Below are 18,063 nucleotides of genomic sequence, written 5' to 3'. Positions count from 1 at the left end.
CTCCCCCCGCCGGCCGGGCATGCGTCCTTGGGCGGCGGGAGTTTTCTAAGGGGCGGCTTTGGCGCTGCCGGAAGGCAGTGAAGCGGTCCCAGAGTTGGAAGGACCAACGGCCTTGGTGCAGCGCGTCCAGGGATAACGCGGCGTCGCGGAGAGAGTGACCTGCGGCCTTGTGTTTCGGAGACGGAGGCTCTGGGTTGGACAGGCATCTCTCTGAGGTGAGGAAGTCGCAGGCCCGTTCCCGGACGAAGCCTTCCTCACCCCCGCACCAGCCACTTTGGGGTCGGACACCGCGGCTCAGCCCACACCCTGCCTGCCCGTCGTCACCCCCGACACCGGGTGAGAGGAGACCCCGGGGCGGGCGGCGCCTGGCTCGGGGCCTGTTTGCAGAGCCCGCGGTCTAGACGTCACTATTGGTGGAAGGTTGAAAGCTGGGTGGGGGTGGGTCACACAGGCCAGGGTTCGAATTTCGCCTCTTCACGCTGGCTACCTAACAAGTTTTTGGGGTTTTTTTGCCCCTCTGAATCTCAGTTCAACTAACTGCAGCGTGAAACTGTTGATGGTACTTCCAGAGCTGTGGCAACGATTAAATGGCGCAGTAATACACATACAGTTTTACATACACACAGGTCCTGGCATGTAATAATCGCTTAAAAGTGTCAGTGGTTGCTGTTAAGTAACCAGATTTTCATCTGAATGATACAGTCGTAACTGTGATGATTTAGATCCTTGATCCTGCTACCCCTCGTTTATTCTCTTATCTTTTCCACGTTGTCCCTTCACATGTTTATTTTTCTTTACTAGCACTCCCCTCACCCCGTATGGATTTTTATTGGTGGTGGAGGGGGAGGCTCGATCATGTCCCTGACCTTTTCCAGCCAGTTACTTGTCTGTGACAAGCATTAGGAATACAGTCTGGCCCCAGGAGACATGTAAACAGACTTTACAACCAGTGCCAGGGAGGCCCAGGGGTGGAGCTGCCAACTCTGTCAAAGAGACGTGGCATGAAAGCTTCACACTTGAGGTCTATTGGGAAGGAAGAATAAGTTATAAGGCAATGTGTACAAAGATCGAGAAGTGGTGCATGGAAAATGAAAAGAGTTTTCTGGGTTGGATGGTGTTGGTAGCCAGCAATGTGGATGTACTTAATGTCACTGAACTGTACACTTAAAAATGATTAAGATGGTAAATTTTATGTTGTGTATATTTCAGCACAATTGAAAAAGAAACTTAAAAAAAAAGTGGTGCATGGAGTGGAAATAGCAGGAAAAAGCAAGAATGGGTACTAGTTAGGACTAGCTTCTGGAAGGTGTTGGGTACACTGTAGGAATGTGCTGCTGTCTAAAGAATGGATTGGAGGGAATTAGCCAGCTGTCCAGTAGTTAGGACTCCGAACTTTCACTGCAAGGGCTGGAGTTCAGTCCCTGGCTGGGAAACTAAGATCCCACAAGCTGCTCAGTGTCGCCAAAAAAATAAAGAAAGAATGGATTGGAGAGGAACAATGCTGCATGTAGGAAAAACTAGTGGAGCGGCTGTTCGATTCTTGGGGGAAGTGGGGGAGAGGGATAGAAACTATGAGATCTGAACTATGGCTGGAAATTGGAAGAGTTTTAGAGATTGTTGGAAGTAGAATGGACAGGGCTTTGAATCTGCAGAGTTAATAAGTGAAGGATAAAGTGTTCATGTTTTGAAGACCATGTAGATCATAATGCCATTGATTGAATTATGCAGTTAAGCCCTTATTAAACACAAAATAATTGGGAACTAAAAGGGGTATGTGTTAAGGAAAATAAAGATTATTTCTAGTGGTAAATTCTGTAGAAATTCAGAACAGGAGGTGATGAGCCCTGCTGATGTTCTGTGGAAAAGGTGTGGAGGTGAGGTTGGGCTGGGCCTTGTCAGACAGGTAGAATTTCATGGGGCAAAAAGGGGCGGTTCAAAGAGACAAGAAAGCACAAGGCTGATTCTGGGGGAGTAAAGCCCCAGCAAGACTGGGACTGAAATATGGGGAATAGATTACTTTATTTTCCTATTTCAGGGTTCTCCATTCAGGATGACTTCTAGACCAGAGATGGTAGGTGAGTATTGTCATGGAGTTTGGTACCTTCTTGCCTTGGGTTCAGGTTCATGAGCTTTAAATACCTCCCTGGCTCTTGCTCTTGGTGGATTTGAAATCACTTATTTGTATATTTGCAGAGATGCTTCCTTAATGTTTCCATGACCTGGGGCATATGTTTCCTTTTGCCACTTTTTTTGCACAGATTCTTAGTTGTGATGGGTTTGATTCTGTATTTTGACTTTTTTATGACAAGTGCTAGAAGAGGAACCAGTGACATCTAAGACTCATGATCATCAACTGGAATCAGATCCCAACCCTGTGGACGTGTGTAATAAATCGTCCGCCTCCCTGGAGATGACTGAACGTGTTTCAAAGGAACAAATTCACCGTGGCTATAGCCCCCAAAAAGGGGACAGTGGTGATCTCAGCCACCAGGAAGGACTTGAATCCAGGTCCCTTCATTTGTCCCCACAAGAGCAGTCTGCCTGTCATCAAGACAGGAGGCAGTCCTGGCGGCGAGCAAGTATGAAAGAAACGAACCGGCGGAAGTCGCTGCCTCCCTTTCATCAGGGCATCACAGGTGGGGTGCTATGTACATAAAACTGGAGCTCCAGCTCAGATAAGAGGCAGTGAGGCATGGCAGAAAGTTAAGCTTGACTTGGCTACTTACTACTAGCTATGTGACTGAACAGATGACTTCACCTCTCTGAGCTTCAGTTTCCTCATCTATAGGAGTAGTCTCAGATTATAAGTACTAATGTCAAACACCTAGTAAGTATTCAGTATCAATGCCGTTTATATCATGTTATTAGCTACCCATTGTAATCTATACCATGGACAGGAAATCTGATTTACAATTGTTCAGCACTCACCTGTGCTAAGTGAATGTTCAGCATTCACATTGGCTAGAAGTAAAGATTTCCTCTGGCTTTCTTCCTCGTATCCTAAAGTAGAATAGAAGGTGGATGGGTTGCTACCTGATTTTAGGTTTTATAACTGAAACTATCTCAAACGGAGGAACCCATAAAAATATTTAGTGTAAAAACCTAGTTTTGAGACATGGTGTATTTGAATGTGATTTTGTGTGAATTTATAATAATAGCATCTCAGGAAGCACTGAAGTGCAAGATTTAATGTGGAAAGTAGCACATTTCAGGAAAAGCTTACTAGCTGTGTGACCTTGGACAGCTTACTTAGCCTCTTTTGCTTTATGGTCCTCATCAGTAAATGGGGTGAAATAATACTTATTTTACAAGACTGAGAATTAAATGAGTTGATACATGACACAGCACTTGGCACATAATAACTATAGCTCGTGTTAAGTTACCATAATTAAAGATATTACTTCACTTCCTGAAGTTCTGATGTTTAGAAGGAAATCTATCTAAAAACAGCCATGTAGCATATCAGAAAATTGCTACCATGGTAATGCTTGTATACTTTCTCCATAGACGTGCCAAGAAATTTCAGTTTCCTAAGGTTACCCTTATTATGTTCATCTGTGTTCCAGACCATGTGGACCTAGAATTCTGTGTAATAAAAAATTACTGACATATAAGATTTGTTATTTTCTGGTTATTCCCGGCCACTTCCCAGGTTTCTTTGGTTATAGGCAGAAGGTATCTTGTTTTTCATGACTAAAAGTGAGAAGTAGTAATCAAGAGAGGGCGCAAAAGAACTTAATAACAGCTAGCTGAGGCTGGAGGGTGAAAAGACATGTATCTCTCCTAATTCTCAAAGCAGATTTCCTTTGCTGTATAAGAATTGATGTTTTTAAATGGACATAATTGAGAAAAACAGCATCTACATCTTTTATTGATAGCTGTTTGAGGATTCAGTAGCATAATTATGTAAAATGCCTGTTTAGTTCAGGCTGATGCACTGTGTGACCTTGGGCAAGTTGCCCAGCACCTAACCTTTGTTAAATGGTTAAGCTGGTAAGTCACTTGCTTCAAGTGAGGGTGAAAGTTAGAATTTAATAAAATGCCTTTTAGATAGTCTGTGTTAAACAAATTTACTATTAATGTATTGTCTCTGGCTTCAAACAAGTATCTCTGTCCGTTCTGAGCTTCAGTTTTCCCATCTGTAAAGTAGAAGTCATAGTTTATAAGAAGATTCTTAAGACACTGTATTTAAAGCACACTGCAATGGCTATCATAAAAATTCTGAAATATTCCCATCTCCTTTCTTCAAATGGTGAATATAAAACACAAGGAGAATTAATTTTTTTAATCTGTTTTATTTAGCAAGACAAGATTTTAAGGTAATGCACAAAAGGTTCTTTTAATATTTTAAATTTAGGATACACATATAGGTAAATTTCATTCTCTAGTGATCTTGAACAAGTTAGATGTAAGAAGACAGATTAGAGAAGACTACTTGTGTTTTCTTACCTTAAATTGGACTGCATCAAGAGGGAGGGAATTTTTCAGTTTGTTTTTCTTTTTACTTTGCTAACTGTATAAGTGTCCATCTCTTTGAATGTGGTAATATTTTATGTTAGAGCTCTGCAGATCCATCAGTGTCGACCTAACAGAAAGCAAACGGCTGAGCTCTCTCCTCCTTTCCAGTTTCCAGGTGAGAATCTAGAGTCTCAGGATTGGGAGTGTTTTCTTTTTCTTTCCTTTTTTTTTTAAACTGTTATTGTGACATCCCCAAAGACATTGTGTGATTTATCAGTAAAGAGTAAAAGGTGTTTCTCTCTAGTGAGATTAATTTGAAAGCCAGATTTAATCCCAGAAGCTTTGTCTCTGGATCAGGCTCCAGGAATCCCATTGATGTTGCTGAGGCTGACTGAGCAGTTAAGAGAGTGCCCCTGTCTAGTGTATTTGCTCATTAGCAGCAAATGATGGGACTTTAAGGTGGGTGGAGGTCATATCTAAGTTTAAGCAGACATTTGAGATCTGGCTGCTCTCTAAATTGGAATTATATGACTAACTGGTGATTGCATCAGTTTAGATAAGCACGTCATTTGTGTGAATTAAATGACCATTTTCCCCCATGAATCAAAAATCCCATCACGTAGTCTAGACAACAAAGACTTTTACCCTTACCTTTTTATTTTCTTGTTTTGTTTATATGAAAAATCTTAGGTGTAGAATTAAATCATGCTTACTCACATTTATTAAATGTCCTAAGATTACATGAATTCAGGACTGGCCTGGCAAATCTTGGTGGTTGTACTGAAAATGCTTTTCTTTATTTAGTTCTCTGTTCAGAAACTTGAACCTTTCCTAAAGGGAACTGAGGGCTTCAGTCTTGAAAGTTTTAGAGCCAAAGGTAAGTTGCTAAGACCAGACACTCGAGCTTTGACCTTGGTCTGTACCTTCTATGAGAGTTGGTTGAAACCTCTCTCTCAGGGTCCCTGTTTACAGGACCTGCTACCTTACACAACCAGGCCTCCTCCTTTTTTGGGGGGAACTGCATTAAAAAAGATACAAATATGTGCTTACAAAGTTTAGAAGGTCTAAAAGTAAGCCTCTCTTGCCCCATGACCCCCAGTCTCAGTTCCTCTCCTCCCAGAGGCAACCACAGCCACCAGCTTCTTTTGTATCTTTGCAGAATTACTGCATTTCTAAACATTTATCCATTAAAATCAGATGAATAATCCTTTGTACACACTGTTCTTAATCTTGTTTGTTGTTTTTTTAAACAATTTATCTTGCAGAGAGTTCTTTATCATACTGATAAAGCTGTCTTGACGTTTTAGCAGCTACATGATACTCTATTTTATAAATGTACTATATTTGATTTAAACAGTTCTTTACTGATGGACTTTTGGGTTTATTTTCAGTCTTTTATTACAGTGAATGGATAATGAATACCTTTTTATACAAGCCTTTTAGCATACATTCAAGTAAAAATAAGATATGTTAGAATTAACTAGTGTAAGTATACTATAACTAAAAGTTTAGATTTTTTTATTATTTAGTAGGTATTATTTAAAGGTCTTTTTTGGGATTTTAATGTGTTTTTCTTTTGAAGAGGATAATATTTTTTCATATTTTTAGAGGAGAGCCATTTGTACTTGATTTTCCATGTATTATCTGTCCATACATATCCTTTGTTCATTTTTTAAAATTGAGGAACTGACTCTTTTGTATTGGTTTTGCAGGCACTCTTTATGTGTTAAGGAAATTAGCTTTAGCCTGTGACATAAGTTGCAAATATTCTTCCCCGGGAGTCAATTTTCAGCTTTCTAGGAAATAGTTTTTCTCCTTCAGTGTAATTTTACAATCATCCTGGTCAGAAATAAAAGACCTAGAATATACATGAAGTCAGACTTACTTGCCAGGTAAAGCTGTTTATCTCAGAACTCTACTATCACCATAATTAGGGTAGACATGTCCAGGTTATTTTGATAGCTATTTAACGTATCTTTTCCCCTCTGCATTCTTCACCTGAATTTAATTGTGAATTCTTTTTAAGTCTAAGCAGAGACCTGTTTTTACCTTATGCCCATCATTTTTTTATTTGCTGCTAGCATTTCTGACTTCTATAATATGTTCTTTCACCCAGTGCCAGCAGATCAGATCTCTTGAAAGAGTGAATTGTCAATCCAGAAACATCTTTCTGACACATCTCTTCAACTGCTTCTTCATCAGTCGTGTGAAAAACACTATTGTAAATGTTATAAAGAGGAGTTGTCTTCCATTTTATCTATACCTACCCAAAGAAAAAAGATAAAATCTTCCTGCATATTTATATCACTTTTTTGAATGGGTGAGAGGGCCGGAATGTAACAGGTGACCCTAGAGCTGAGGCCACTTTACCTATGTTACATCTTTGTCAGCAGCTCACTGTGAAAAGTATTATTCCCTTTATTTTGTAACATATAATGTTGTTCTCTGTAGCATCTTCCCTTTCTGAAGAATTGAAACATTTTGCAGACAGACTGGAAAGTAATGGAACACTACAAAAATGTTTTGAAGATTCAGAAGGGTAAGAACAGTTCCCTTTCTGTCCAAAATTATAACTGAATTAGGACTTTTTATTTTTTTAATTTTTTAAATTGAAGTATAGTTGATTTACAGTGTTGTGTTAACTTCTAGTGCACATCAAAGTGATTCAGGTATATGTGTGTATATGTATATATGTATGTGTTTGTGTATACTTCAGTTCATTTGTGTCATATTTTAGATCCTGCAGATAAGGGATGTATGGAATTTGTCTCTTTGTCTGACTTAATCTGTTAGTATGATAATGGTCCATCCATGTTGCTGCAAATGGCATTATTTCATTCTTTTTTATGGCTGAGTAATATTCCTGTGTGTGTGGAGGTGGGTGGGTGTGTGGGTGTGTTTATGTACACATACATCACATCTTTATCTGTTCATCTGTTGATGGACATTTAGGTTGCTTCTATGTCTTGGCTATTGTAAATAGTGCTGCTGTGAGCATTGGGGTACGTGTATCTTTGAATTAGTTTTTGTCTTTTCCAAATATATGGCCAGGAGTTAGGTTGCTGGGTCATATGGTAACTCTATTTTTAGTTTTTTAAGGAACTTCCATACGGTTTTCCATAGTGACTGCACCAATTTACACTTCCAGTGTTAAGAAGGTTTCCATTTTCTCTACACATTGTCCAGCATTTACTATCTGTAGGCTTTTTCATGATGGCCATTTTTGATGGGTGTAAGGTGATACCTCATTGTAGTTTTTATATATAATTTTATTTGTTTATTTAATGTTTGGCTCTGCTAGGTCTTTGTTGCTGCATGAGTTTTTCTCTAGTTGCAGTGAGCAAGAGCTACTCTCTAGTCACGGTACATGAGCTTCTCATTGTGGTGGCCACTCTTGTTGCAGAGCATGGGCTCTGGGTGCATAGGCTTCAGTAGTTGGAGTACGTGGGCTTGGTAGTTCCTGCTCTCGGGCTCTGGAGCATAGGCTCAGTAGTTGTGGCACGTGGGTTTAGTTGCTCCGAGGCATGTGGGATATTCCTGGATCAGGGATTGAACCCGTGTGTCCTGCATTGGCAGGCGGACTCTTTACCACTGAGACATCAGGGAAGCCCTTCATTATAGTTTTGATTTGCATTTCTCTAATAGTGATGTTGAGCATCTTCATGTGCCTATGGGCAATCTGTATGGCTTCTTTGGAGAAATAAGACTTAATTAGACAGTTGTTCATTCACTCATCAAATGTTTATCCAGCATCTTCTATGTACCATGCTCTTCTGGAAGCTGGAGATACAGTGATAAGTAATGAAACAAGATCTTCTTATTCATTGTAGTAGGAGAGACAGACAAATACTTAGAAAATAATGACTTCAGATATACTCTGAATGATTTCAGTGATAATCAATTGGGCAGGTAATATGATAGTGACTTGAGGGAGTGGGCAACTTAAGCTGGAGTGGTCCAAGAAGTCCTCTAATGATTTGACATTTGCACTGAGACCTGTAAGACCTGGATGGTGAGGAGGAACCAAATATGTGAAGATGAGACAAAAAACATTCATATTTTTGCTAGCCGTGCCAGTTGTATATAAAGTCATGGTATTAGCTGTTGGCCAGCAAGAATATTAAGAGAAATTTTACAGCTGCCGCTGCTGCCCCCCCTCAAAACTGATAGTCCCTCAGCAGGGGCAACAGTGAGCCCCTCCCCCCATCCTGCAACAAATTATGTGACTTGATCTTACACTTTCGACTTCACAAAGGTCTGCCTTTCCATGGATCCTTAGAATTAACATGGCTATTCAGGAAATGAAAACTATGTTAGCTCGACATTGCTTCTCTTTTAACGCAGTATATTTAAACCAGAGGCTGCTATATTGCAGCTAGAGGTGATAGAGGCTGTTTGTCACAGGCTTTGATAGAAAAACAGAAAAGGTGACACAGCTGATTTGCCTTTGCCAGGTAGAATACCAAGTACAATCTGCAAAATTTTGGCATTTTCAATGCCTCCTGCTTTTCCATTAGAATTAATCACTTTACTGAGCCAAGCTATTGGTTTAAGTAGAACATATCCAGCTGAAAGCTTCAACTCAAGTGCAAAGACAGTTGTGTGAAAAAGCTATTGAGGTTTTGATTATTTGGGAATGCAAGAGGCTAAATAAAAAAAAATGGTGTGAACAAAACTTTGTGGCATTATATGGAAAGAACAGATAAAGGGTAACAGTAGGAATCAAAGTTAATGAGTTGGACAGAGCCAGAACATAGAGAACCTTAAGTGCCAGGTTAAGGAGTTTTGGCTTTTCTTCTGAATGCAGTGGAGTCACAGAATTTTTAAGAAACGAAAAATACAAAAGGAATATTTGAAGAGAGGTTAATCTGTTCACGTGTGATGAGGGAAACAGACAATGAAGAGACCACTGAGAAAGCTAATACCTAGTGCAAAAGTGAATTAGAGTCCCAGGACTAAGTATTCATTGAAAGATAAATTCTGAACATGTTTTATTGCTGTTAAAATTATGTGAAACATCCAATACTAAAATCAAACACTCTGGGAAGATTTCTGTTAATCTCATAATCCTGTCTGTTCTAGAAAAGTATCAGATTTGGCTCTGGAAACATCAGTTGCTGAGATGAAGGAATATATAACAAAGTAAGTGAAAATGAGTGAACTTTTGTTGGAAAAATCTAGATTTATCTGGGAAAAATAACTAGTAAAAATAATCAGGAAAAATGAATAGTAAACATCCTTTTCAGTGTCAGTACTGCTGTATCCACACTGGGAGTTAGAAAGCTGCACACTGGGATTTTATGTACTGTTGTTGTTTTGTCACTAAGTTGTGTCCGACTTTTTTTTGACCTCATGGACTGTAGCCTACCAGGCTCCTCTGACCATGGGATTTCTCAAGCAAAAACACTGGAGTGGTTTATGGACTGTATTGATGGCCAGTTTCATAGAATGGAGTCTAGAGACTAAGGATGTGGATTTGATGTAAAGACTCATGTTTGATTTGATTAAGTTAATATCCTCTGACTTGGTCGTGCTTTCTAATCTTTTTTTAATGACTTTTTTATTCACATCTTAGAACAAGAGTAGACACCTAATGTATGCTTGCCCTGAGTGATTCAGAATGAGATGATCAAAAGTTAACTGAATTTTTTCCTGTTTCTGTAGGTTTTCTTTAGAACGTCAGAATTGGGATCAGCTCTTGCTGCGCTACCAGGAAGAGGCTGAAGAGATCTTATCAAGGTTAGATCTATGACAGGAAATAGGAAGGTTTTACCTTGTGACTTTTGATTTGATTTCAGTTCTGATAGCACAAACTGAATGATGAATCCAGTCTTACAGGCCAGTCAACTCATCAAATCTTTATAGAGTACACATGAACAGTGTGACTGAAAATGGAGAGTGAGGGGGTTGGGAAGGAAGAGTTGTCACTATTTTCAGTCAAAGAACAGAATTGCCTCTGTTCTGTGCCCTTGGCTGCTGTTCCACATTCTGGGGGAGACAGGCATGTCTCTGCCCTGTAGCTGGCAACCTGGGGCTGGGCCAGTATCAAGGGACTTCAGTGAGCACATGGCATTTGAGCTGCGACTATGGGAGAGAACCACAGCCAGGGCCCTCATGGAGACACAGGGGTGAAAGAGGTGATGGAAGTGGGTCTACAGGAGAGCAAAGATCTTTGGGTCTTGAAGGCATAATAAAATGGGAAAGTGCTAGATTTTGGTTTCATTTTACTGTCCAAACCAGTGATTTTAAGTTTTTTTCCCCCATACAGAACCTTAGCTAGAAACATAACTACAAAACATTAGCCAAAATAGTAATTGCCAAAGTGGCCTCTTAGTAGAGAGGCACCTTGAGGAGCACAGTATGAGAAACTTCCCTAATCCAGGCATTGATGCTTATTACTTTTTTCACCCTTTAAATGTTCTATGTATGAAGACACATATGCATAAGATGGCAGTTGCCAGTATAAACGGGCCATAGTTTATAGTTAAGAGGAAAGCTTCTGGAAGCAGACTGTCTATGTTCAAATCCTAACTGCTCCTTAGTGCTGTGACCTTGGACAGTCCGCTTAATCTGAAGTTCCTCATTTGAAAATGGGATAATATTACTACCTATCTCATTGGGTTGTTAGGACTAAAGAGTCATCAGCAGTTTTCATAAACTCTCCATTATATTGAGTTATTTTAGATAATTTAAGTGGGCCAGCATCTTTTTGGTAAAAGATCATAGACGTTAACTTCAGGCTTTACCCCAGGAGTAGTCCTTTTTGTAAATGGACCTTACTGTTAGATGGAGTCAACTAACCTAGCATTTCCTGGAGTCCAGAGGTATAAAAACATTAACACTAGATAATTATCTCAGAATCTCCTGTTAGTAAGAGAGCCTATGCTCACTGTGGGGTGAAAGAATATTGATTCAAGTTAGTAAAGCCTTTTAGGAAGTGTTTTCCCTAGGTAAATCTTTGCTGTTTCCCCACAGAAAATAATTGTAAAATTATTTGAAAGCTTTTTTGTTTTATTTTTATTTTAGAGCATCAGCTGAAACCAAAAATACTGAAGTTGAAGTGGAACCTAGAATGTATGTTGGGTCTTCCCAGAGTGAAGTCCTTAATACAAAACCTGACTACCAGAAGATATTGCAGAACCAGACTAAACTCTTTGATTGTATGGAGTTGGTGGTGAGTTAGGTCATGTTTCTTTGGCTGAGTTACCCAGCTTTGATACCTTCTTATCCTTGTTAAAAGAGCTGGAGAATATGTGTAATTAGATAAGTATTTTCACCTTGGGGAAACATGGAGAGACGATGAAAGAAAATAAATAAGTAAATGGTGATAAATGCTAATAAGTCAGGTGGAGGAAGAGAATGTTCAGGGAGGGCTTCAGTTTGCTATATAGAAGGGTTGAAGGCCCTTCTTAGGTGCCACCTTAATAAAGACTTGAAAGAAATGGGGAAGTGAGTCGTGAGGACATTTTGAAAAATGTCAACCCCAATTGTTTTTGTTTTTTTTTTTTTTTGCCAAAATACCATCTTGAACCTAATGGCATGAGGTCTCATGTTGGACTTTTTTATTTGTTTCTCTTACTTTGTTTTATTTTGGTTGCATCACACAGTATGTGGGATCTTAGTTCCCTGACTAGGGATTGAACCTGCACCTCATAAATTAGAAGTATAGTACTTATCTACTGGACCACTAGGGAAGTCCCTCAATCCAAGTATTAGGTTTGCCAGAAAGTTTGTTCAGGTTATATAAGAGCTTACAAAAACCCAAATGAACTTTTTGGTCAGCCCAGTATGAACAGAAAGCAGGTGGCATTTGATGCAGGGTAGGGAGAGTCTGTTTACAAAGGGGCTGAGTATAAAGATGTGGCTGTCAGGAATTCAAAAGTGAAGTGAAGTGATCTGGGGCTTAGAGGCAGCTGAGCTGTTCCTGCTCCTCAGCTGGAGGGTGAAACAGTTACTGTGGCACCTGGCAGGGAGTTGTATAGTGGGCTGCTCTGAAAGAGCCATGGTCTTCAGTTGAGAGGCACTACTAACTCCAGCTGACCCTTCCAGGAGTAGGCCCAGGTGAAAATACCCTGCGCTCATTCAGCTCACTCCTGCTTGGCTCCCTCTTGGCCAAGCCCACCCAGAAGCCAGAGGACCTGGGGTCCTGTTGAGGTTGTGCAGGTCCGTCTGCTCAGGAGCAGAGCAGTGTGGAGAGGAGTGGAGTATGGATGTGAAAGGGCAAACAGAATGTCTGGCATAAGCATTCCAGGTGAAAGAACAGCAAAAGCAAAGCTCCTGAGCAGGAGCTTGCCTGGTGTGTTCGAGGAGCCATGCCGAAGCCGTGCACCCTTCCAGTTCATACTTGTCTGTTGTCTGCAGATGGACGAACTGCAAGGATCCGTGAAGCAGCTGCACGCCTTCATGGCCGAAAGTACCCAGTGCCTCCAGGAGGTGTCAGTACAGCTCGGTAAGCCTGTCTTCAGGGGACCAGAGCTTGCACTGTTTTACATCTGATAGCCCTTCGGATGTACACTGCCCTTCAGAACACTTTAGGGGTCATTCTGATTGTAACGGGAATGAGGCCGATTTTCTCCTGTGACTTTGAGGGTGGTTTTAGGTAGAGGAGTTGTGAGCATTGTTTGCATTGTGTGGATACAAACAATGGTCTCCAAGGGTAAGGCCTGTATCTGGTGACTTTTATTTCCCCCTCACAGTAACAATTACTATTGTGGGTACTCAATTGGAAATTTTTAGACAGGAGGACAGTAGAATTAAATCTCCACAAACTGACAAACTGTGTTGTTTGGGTAGATCCAGAACAAGAAATATCTATCCACTGCCTTTTTTCTCTTTTCATTCTTCAAGAATCTACCAAGTGACACTGACATTACTTTTTAAAAAAATAATATTTATTTATTTGGCTCTGCTGGGTGTTAGTTGCAGCATGTGGGATCTTTAGTTGCAGGCTGTGAACTCTTAGTTGCATTTGTGATCTGGTTCTCTGACCAGGGATTGAACCGGGCCCCCTGCACTGGGGTGCAGATTCTTAGTCACTGGACCACTGGGGAAGTCCCCATCAGATTGTATTGTGGTTGTAGTTGCAGCTGGCTTTCCTACCAGAGAGCCATCTCCTTGAGGGCAGATGCGCTCTTAAGTTGTCCTTCAAATACCCTTCAGGGTCTGGCACAGTATTCACACAGTAAGTTTTCAATAGTGGTATTTGAATTCAATTGAAATGTATTTTTTGGCTCCTTTTCTCTGCAGGGAAGAGAAGCACTCAACAATTAGATCCTTCACCAGCTCGAAAACTGCTCAAGCTTCAGTTACAGAAGCAACCTAGCACATATTGCTCTAAATCTTGTCAGTGACCGTATGCAGCTTTTCTGCCACAAGGTGCTCAGAGGAGAGAGACCGGAAGAGTGCCCCAGTGCACAGCAGGCTGAGCTGCGACGTCTGCCCTGTTGCCTTTGAAGATAACTGGCTGATTGTAAAGCACTCTGGTTTTTTTTCTTAAAATGGAATTTATGCATTTGAAAGAATGTCATATACAAGCTGTTTCCAAGAACGGGCAAAATGCTTGAGACTTTGCTTTGGAATGACCTCCAGAACTAGTGGCCCATTCTTTGAAATATCCTTTGGGATCAGAAATCCTTACTCCGAAGATGTTTTTGAGGTTTTGAAACAACCTAAAGTCATTCAGGACCAAATCCAGTAAGCATTTGAGGGGTCATTCTGGTTGTAAACAGAATGAGACTGATTTTCTCCTGTGACTTTAAGGGTGGTGTTGTGAGCATTGTTTGCATTGTATGGATACATATATCCTCACAAGATTCCCAAATTGAAAATACTAACACGCACTCTGTATATCCTGAGGTCTATAATGTGTTTTAGCTTTCTGGGAGGGTGTGCTACACCATGTGGCATGCAAGATCTTAGTTCCCCAACCAGGGATTGAACCCATGCCCCCTGTGGTGGAAGTGTGGAGTCCTAACCACTGGACTGCCAGGGAAGTCCAGTATAGTCTGCTTTAGCTTCTAATGTTGAGTTGACATCCTAAATTCTAGATTCATGGCAAGAAGGGGTTAAGTATCTCTTTTTCATTGTTCTTTGTTAATGATTTGCATTATAAGATTGCATGTTCTTAAAAGCTTTCCCTTGTCCTTGTGTATGAAAAAATGAAAAGGTGGGGAAGGCTTAGCAGAAAATAGGATTCTTTGTCAGGACCCAGAAGTGAACAGTAGTGTGGACAGTGTTAACCAATAAAACACCAACTAATTTATTGTCAGTATCTCTTATTTTCTGATCCTCCTAATAGAACCCACTTCACTTAAATACCCAGTCATTATCTTAAGTCTTAAAGCTTGGACTATGCACCAGTTAGTAAGAGGTGATATATCCTAGCTTTTCCCTGTGTTCCTTGTTGTTTTTAAAATTTTTTTTTGATATATTAGTTAATTTGGCTGTGCTGGGTGTTAGTTGCTGCACATGAGATCTTTGATCTTCGATGTGACCTTCAGGATACTTTTTTTCTTAGTTGCAACATGTGAACTCTTAATTGCAGCCTATGGGATCCAGTTCTAGGGATCAAATCCAGGGCCTCCTGCCTTGGAAGCTCTGAGTCTTAGCCCCTGGACCACCAGAGAAGTCCCACATTCTTCATTCTTTCATATGTTTACTTAGCTCCTACTATATGCCGTGCACAGTTCTAGGAACTGGGAAGAGAGCAAAGAACAAAAACAGTCTTAGGACCTCTTTTCATGATTTTCACAGTCTGTTGGGCATGGGGAACGAGAAGAAACCTCTTTTCTACAGAAGTAATGTTTTAGTTGACTTGGGAAGGAGAAAGGAGTTAAATAGGGCAGTTATTTGAGGTAAAAAGAGCCACATTTTAAAAGGCCTGAGGAGAAAGAATAAAACTTCTGGGATACTAAAATTAAAAATAGATTGGTTAAGCAGGAATGCTAAGTGCCAGTATAAGAACCACCTGAGACAAAGATAATTGAAAGTTATTGAAAGGTTTTGAGAGATGGATGGGATCAGAACTTTATTTCCTTTTTTTAAATTTATTTTTTAATTGGAGGATAATTGCTTTACAATATTGTGTTGGTTTCTCCCATAAAGCAACATGAATCAGCCATGTATACCATATATGCATAGGTATACATATGTCCCCTCCCTTTTGAAGAACTTTATTTTCAAAAGATCACTCCAGTTGCTGTTTGGAGAACAGTTAGAAGTAAGTAGGTGTGGATATTAGAGACCAGTTGTGCTCTTAACAGTCTGCAGTGGTCAGGTGCGGAATGACTGCTTGGGCTGGGACTTAGCAGCGGATGAGTGGGGGGCGTCACTCATAGTGTCTGGAACACAGCAGGCATGTCACCTCCATGTTAAAAGCCTAACTGCTACTTACTGACTGAGAAAAGGTCATCTAACCTCTTATTTGTAAGATTGGGAGAATGATAGAATCTATAGCACAGGGATGCTGTAAGAGTTAGATTAACAGGTTAAAGAAGAGTGGATGGGGGACTTCCCTGAGAGTCCAGTGGCTAAGACTCCAAGCTCCCAAGGCAGAGGGCCCAGGTTCGATCCCTAGTCAGGGAACTAGACCCCACTTGCTGCAACTAAGAGCCTAAAAAAAAAAAAAGAACGGTGAATGGAGGAGGGTAAAAACTCCCAACTGGGTAGATAATGAGCAGTTAATTAGGTGGGAAAGGTCACAGTTAAATTTGGCATACCAAACAGATTTCAACTAGATTGTTGGATATACTGATAGAAAACTGGGTAGGAAAACCTACACTAGGAATAAAATTTGGAAGTTACCCATACCTAGTTATTAAAGCCTTAAGAATAAGATAATGTCCAGAGGAGAGCATGAAGGGAAACTGGACGGCCCCAAGGAAGCTTTTAAAAATCAGAGAAGTGGTGTTAATTGCCACTCTTTCAGAAGCAGAATAATATAGTGGAAAGAGTGTACTTTGGAGTGAATCTTCATCCTTACTCTCAATTTCCTTTCTGTGAAATGGGGAGAGAACACCTCTCTCCAAAGGTGATTGTACCTCCCCTCCCCCCATTTTATTTAGTACACTGTATTACATTTTAAAAATGTATTTATTTGTGGCTGCATTGGTTCTCCTTTGCGGCATGCGGGCTCCAGAGCACATGGACCTATAGCTGTGGCATGTCCACGTGGCATCTGGGATCCTAGTTCCCTAATCAGGGATCAATCCCAAGTCCCCTGCATTGGAAGGTGGATTCTTAACCACTGGACCACCAGGGAAGTCCTTGGTGTTTTGGAAGTTTTGTTTATAAGAATTAAGAAGTGTCTTTGTATCTCTAATTACCATACAAAATAGAGCACAGAAAAAGAATAAGATATGAGCATTCTATATGCATACACACTGCAACTTGAGATTGCCTTTTTTTTTTTTTTTTTCATTATAGATGAGGAACTCAGGCATGGAGGGGCTTACTAATCCAACCAAGAACATAAAGATAGGAGTGGAGAGTCAACTAGAACCCATGTAGCATTCAGTAAATGTTAACTAACACAATAATTAGTAAAAGGCTGTGCCCAGGTACTACTAGTTTTTTTCCCCCCAAGTTTGGTTCAGGAATTGTACTAGGTGAATGTTATAGATAGTTGGAGCCTTAGAGATGTTTGGTAGTATTCTTCCTTTTGCCCTACTTTAGTTAATGAGTATCTTGCTTTTAATCAGTGATATTTAACACTAAAGAAATAATAGGTTATATTATAAACTCTTTTCAAGCAAGGGAATATATCTTGTACATTTTGATTGCTTAATGTAATCATCTGGAAAAATCTACTCAGGTTGCCCTTAGAGGAGACGGTGTGACTGGTGGTTGTAGTAGAGGTGATATAATGGAGGACTGGGAATTAGGAGCCCTGTTTTGGATTCTAGTTTTGGGTGTGTTTTTGTTTTGAGTATAGTGGATTTACAATGTTGTGTTAGTTTCTGCAATACAGCACAGTGAATCAGTTTGTGTGTGTGTGTGTGTGTGTGTGTGTGTGTGTGTGTACACACACACTCTTTCTACTTTCCCCATATAGGTCATTACGTAGTATTGAAGAGTTCCCTGTGCTATATCTAGTTCTTAAGTTACTGGTTCATTCACCAAAAACTTACTAAACTGGTTCCTGATGCCAGGCACAGTGCTCAGTGCCATGTGACCTTGGGTACCACTCTAGGTCCATGTCAAAGGAGGATGCCTTGCCATGTAAAGAGTTCTTAGGGGTTCCATAAGGATGTAACTTGGCAGAAGGGAAGAAGCCAGCCAGACACAGCTCTCAACACCCCTCCCTCTGAGCAGTTCTGGTTAAAGGTTCTCCAAGGAGACTCCAAAGCAAGAGGACTACAGTACTTCCCCCTTAACTGAGGAGGAATATGTTCCAGGACCCCAATGGATGCTTGAAACTGCAGATAGTATGCCCTGTAATTGCAAAGTTTTTTCCTATATTTACTTACTTACAATAAAGTGTAACTTATAAATTAGGCACATTAAGAGATTAACAACAACAGTAATAAGATAGAGCAACTGTAACTATATACTGTAATAAAACTTGGGTAAATGTCTCACTCAAGATATTGTATTGTCTTGTACTTA

At 40.4% G+C, this 18,063-nt stretch overlaps 1 protein-coding gene across 6 annotated transcripts; it reads left to right on the top strand.

Moving 5' to 3' along the window:
- The first annotated feature begins 12 nt into the window (after window positions 1-12).
- Window positions 13-18,040, top strand: DSN1 (DSN1 component of MIS12 kinetochore complex). Of its 6 annotated transcripts, none has more exons than XM_070472596.1 (11): window positions 13-215; window positions 2,036-2,075; window positions 2,316-2,636; window positions 4,560-4,633; window positions 5,263-5,335; window positions 6,910-6,997; window positions 9,541-9,600; window positions 10,123-10,197; window positions 11,485-11,632; window positions 12,820-12,907; window positions 13,705-18,040. In XM_070472596.1, exons 2-11 carry the CDS (start codon window positions 2,051-2,053, stop codon window positions 13,806-13,808), a joined length of 1,056 nt encoding a protein of 351 aa, XP_070328697.1. In that variant the 5' UTR covers window positions 13-215; window positions 2,036-2,050; the 3' UTR covers window positions 13,809-18,040. The 6 variants fall into 6 exon arrangements, with proteins under 6 accessions (XP_070328697.1, XP_070328695.1, XP_070328696.1 ...); XM_070472594.1 differs by having other exon boundaries at window positions 2,310-2,636; XM_070472595.1 differs by having other exon boundaries at window positions 13-336.
- Window positions 18,041-18,063: the final 23 nt, after the last annotated feature.

Source organism: Odocoileus virginianus, chromosome 9 (genome assembly GCF_023699985.2).
Source record: "Odocoileus virginianus isolate 20LAN1187 ecotype Illinois chromosome 9, Ovbor_1.2, whole genome shotgun sequence".
Taxonomy (NCBI): Eukaryota; Metazoa; Chordata; class Mammalia; order Artiodactyla; family Cervidae; genus Odocoileus; species Odocoileus virginianus.
The sequence above is the reverse complement of the archived record's forward strand: the minus strand, read 5'-3'. Positions and strand labels throughout refer to the sequence as shown.

Bases quoted from the DNA above. Each gene is read 5' to 3' on its own strand.
- DSN1 (XM_070472594.1), top strand. From the start codon at position 2,051: ATGACTTCTAGACCAGAGATGGTAG. The intron at 2,637-4,559 runs GTGGGGTGCTAT...ATTTTATGTTAG, and splicing joins CTTTCATCAGGGCATCACAG to AGCTCTGCAGATCCATCAGT. The intron at 11,633-12,819 runs GTGAGTTAGGTC...TGTTGTCTGCAG, and splicing joins TTGATTGTATGGAGTTGGTG to ATGGACGAACTGCAAGGATC.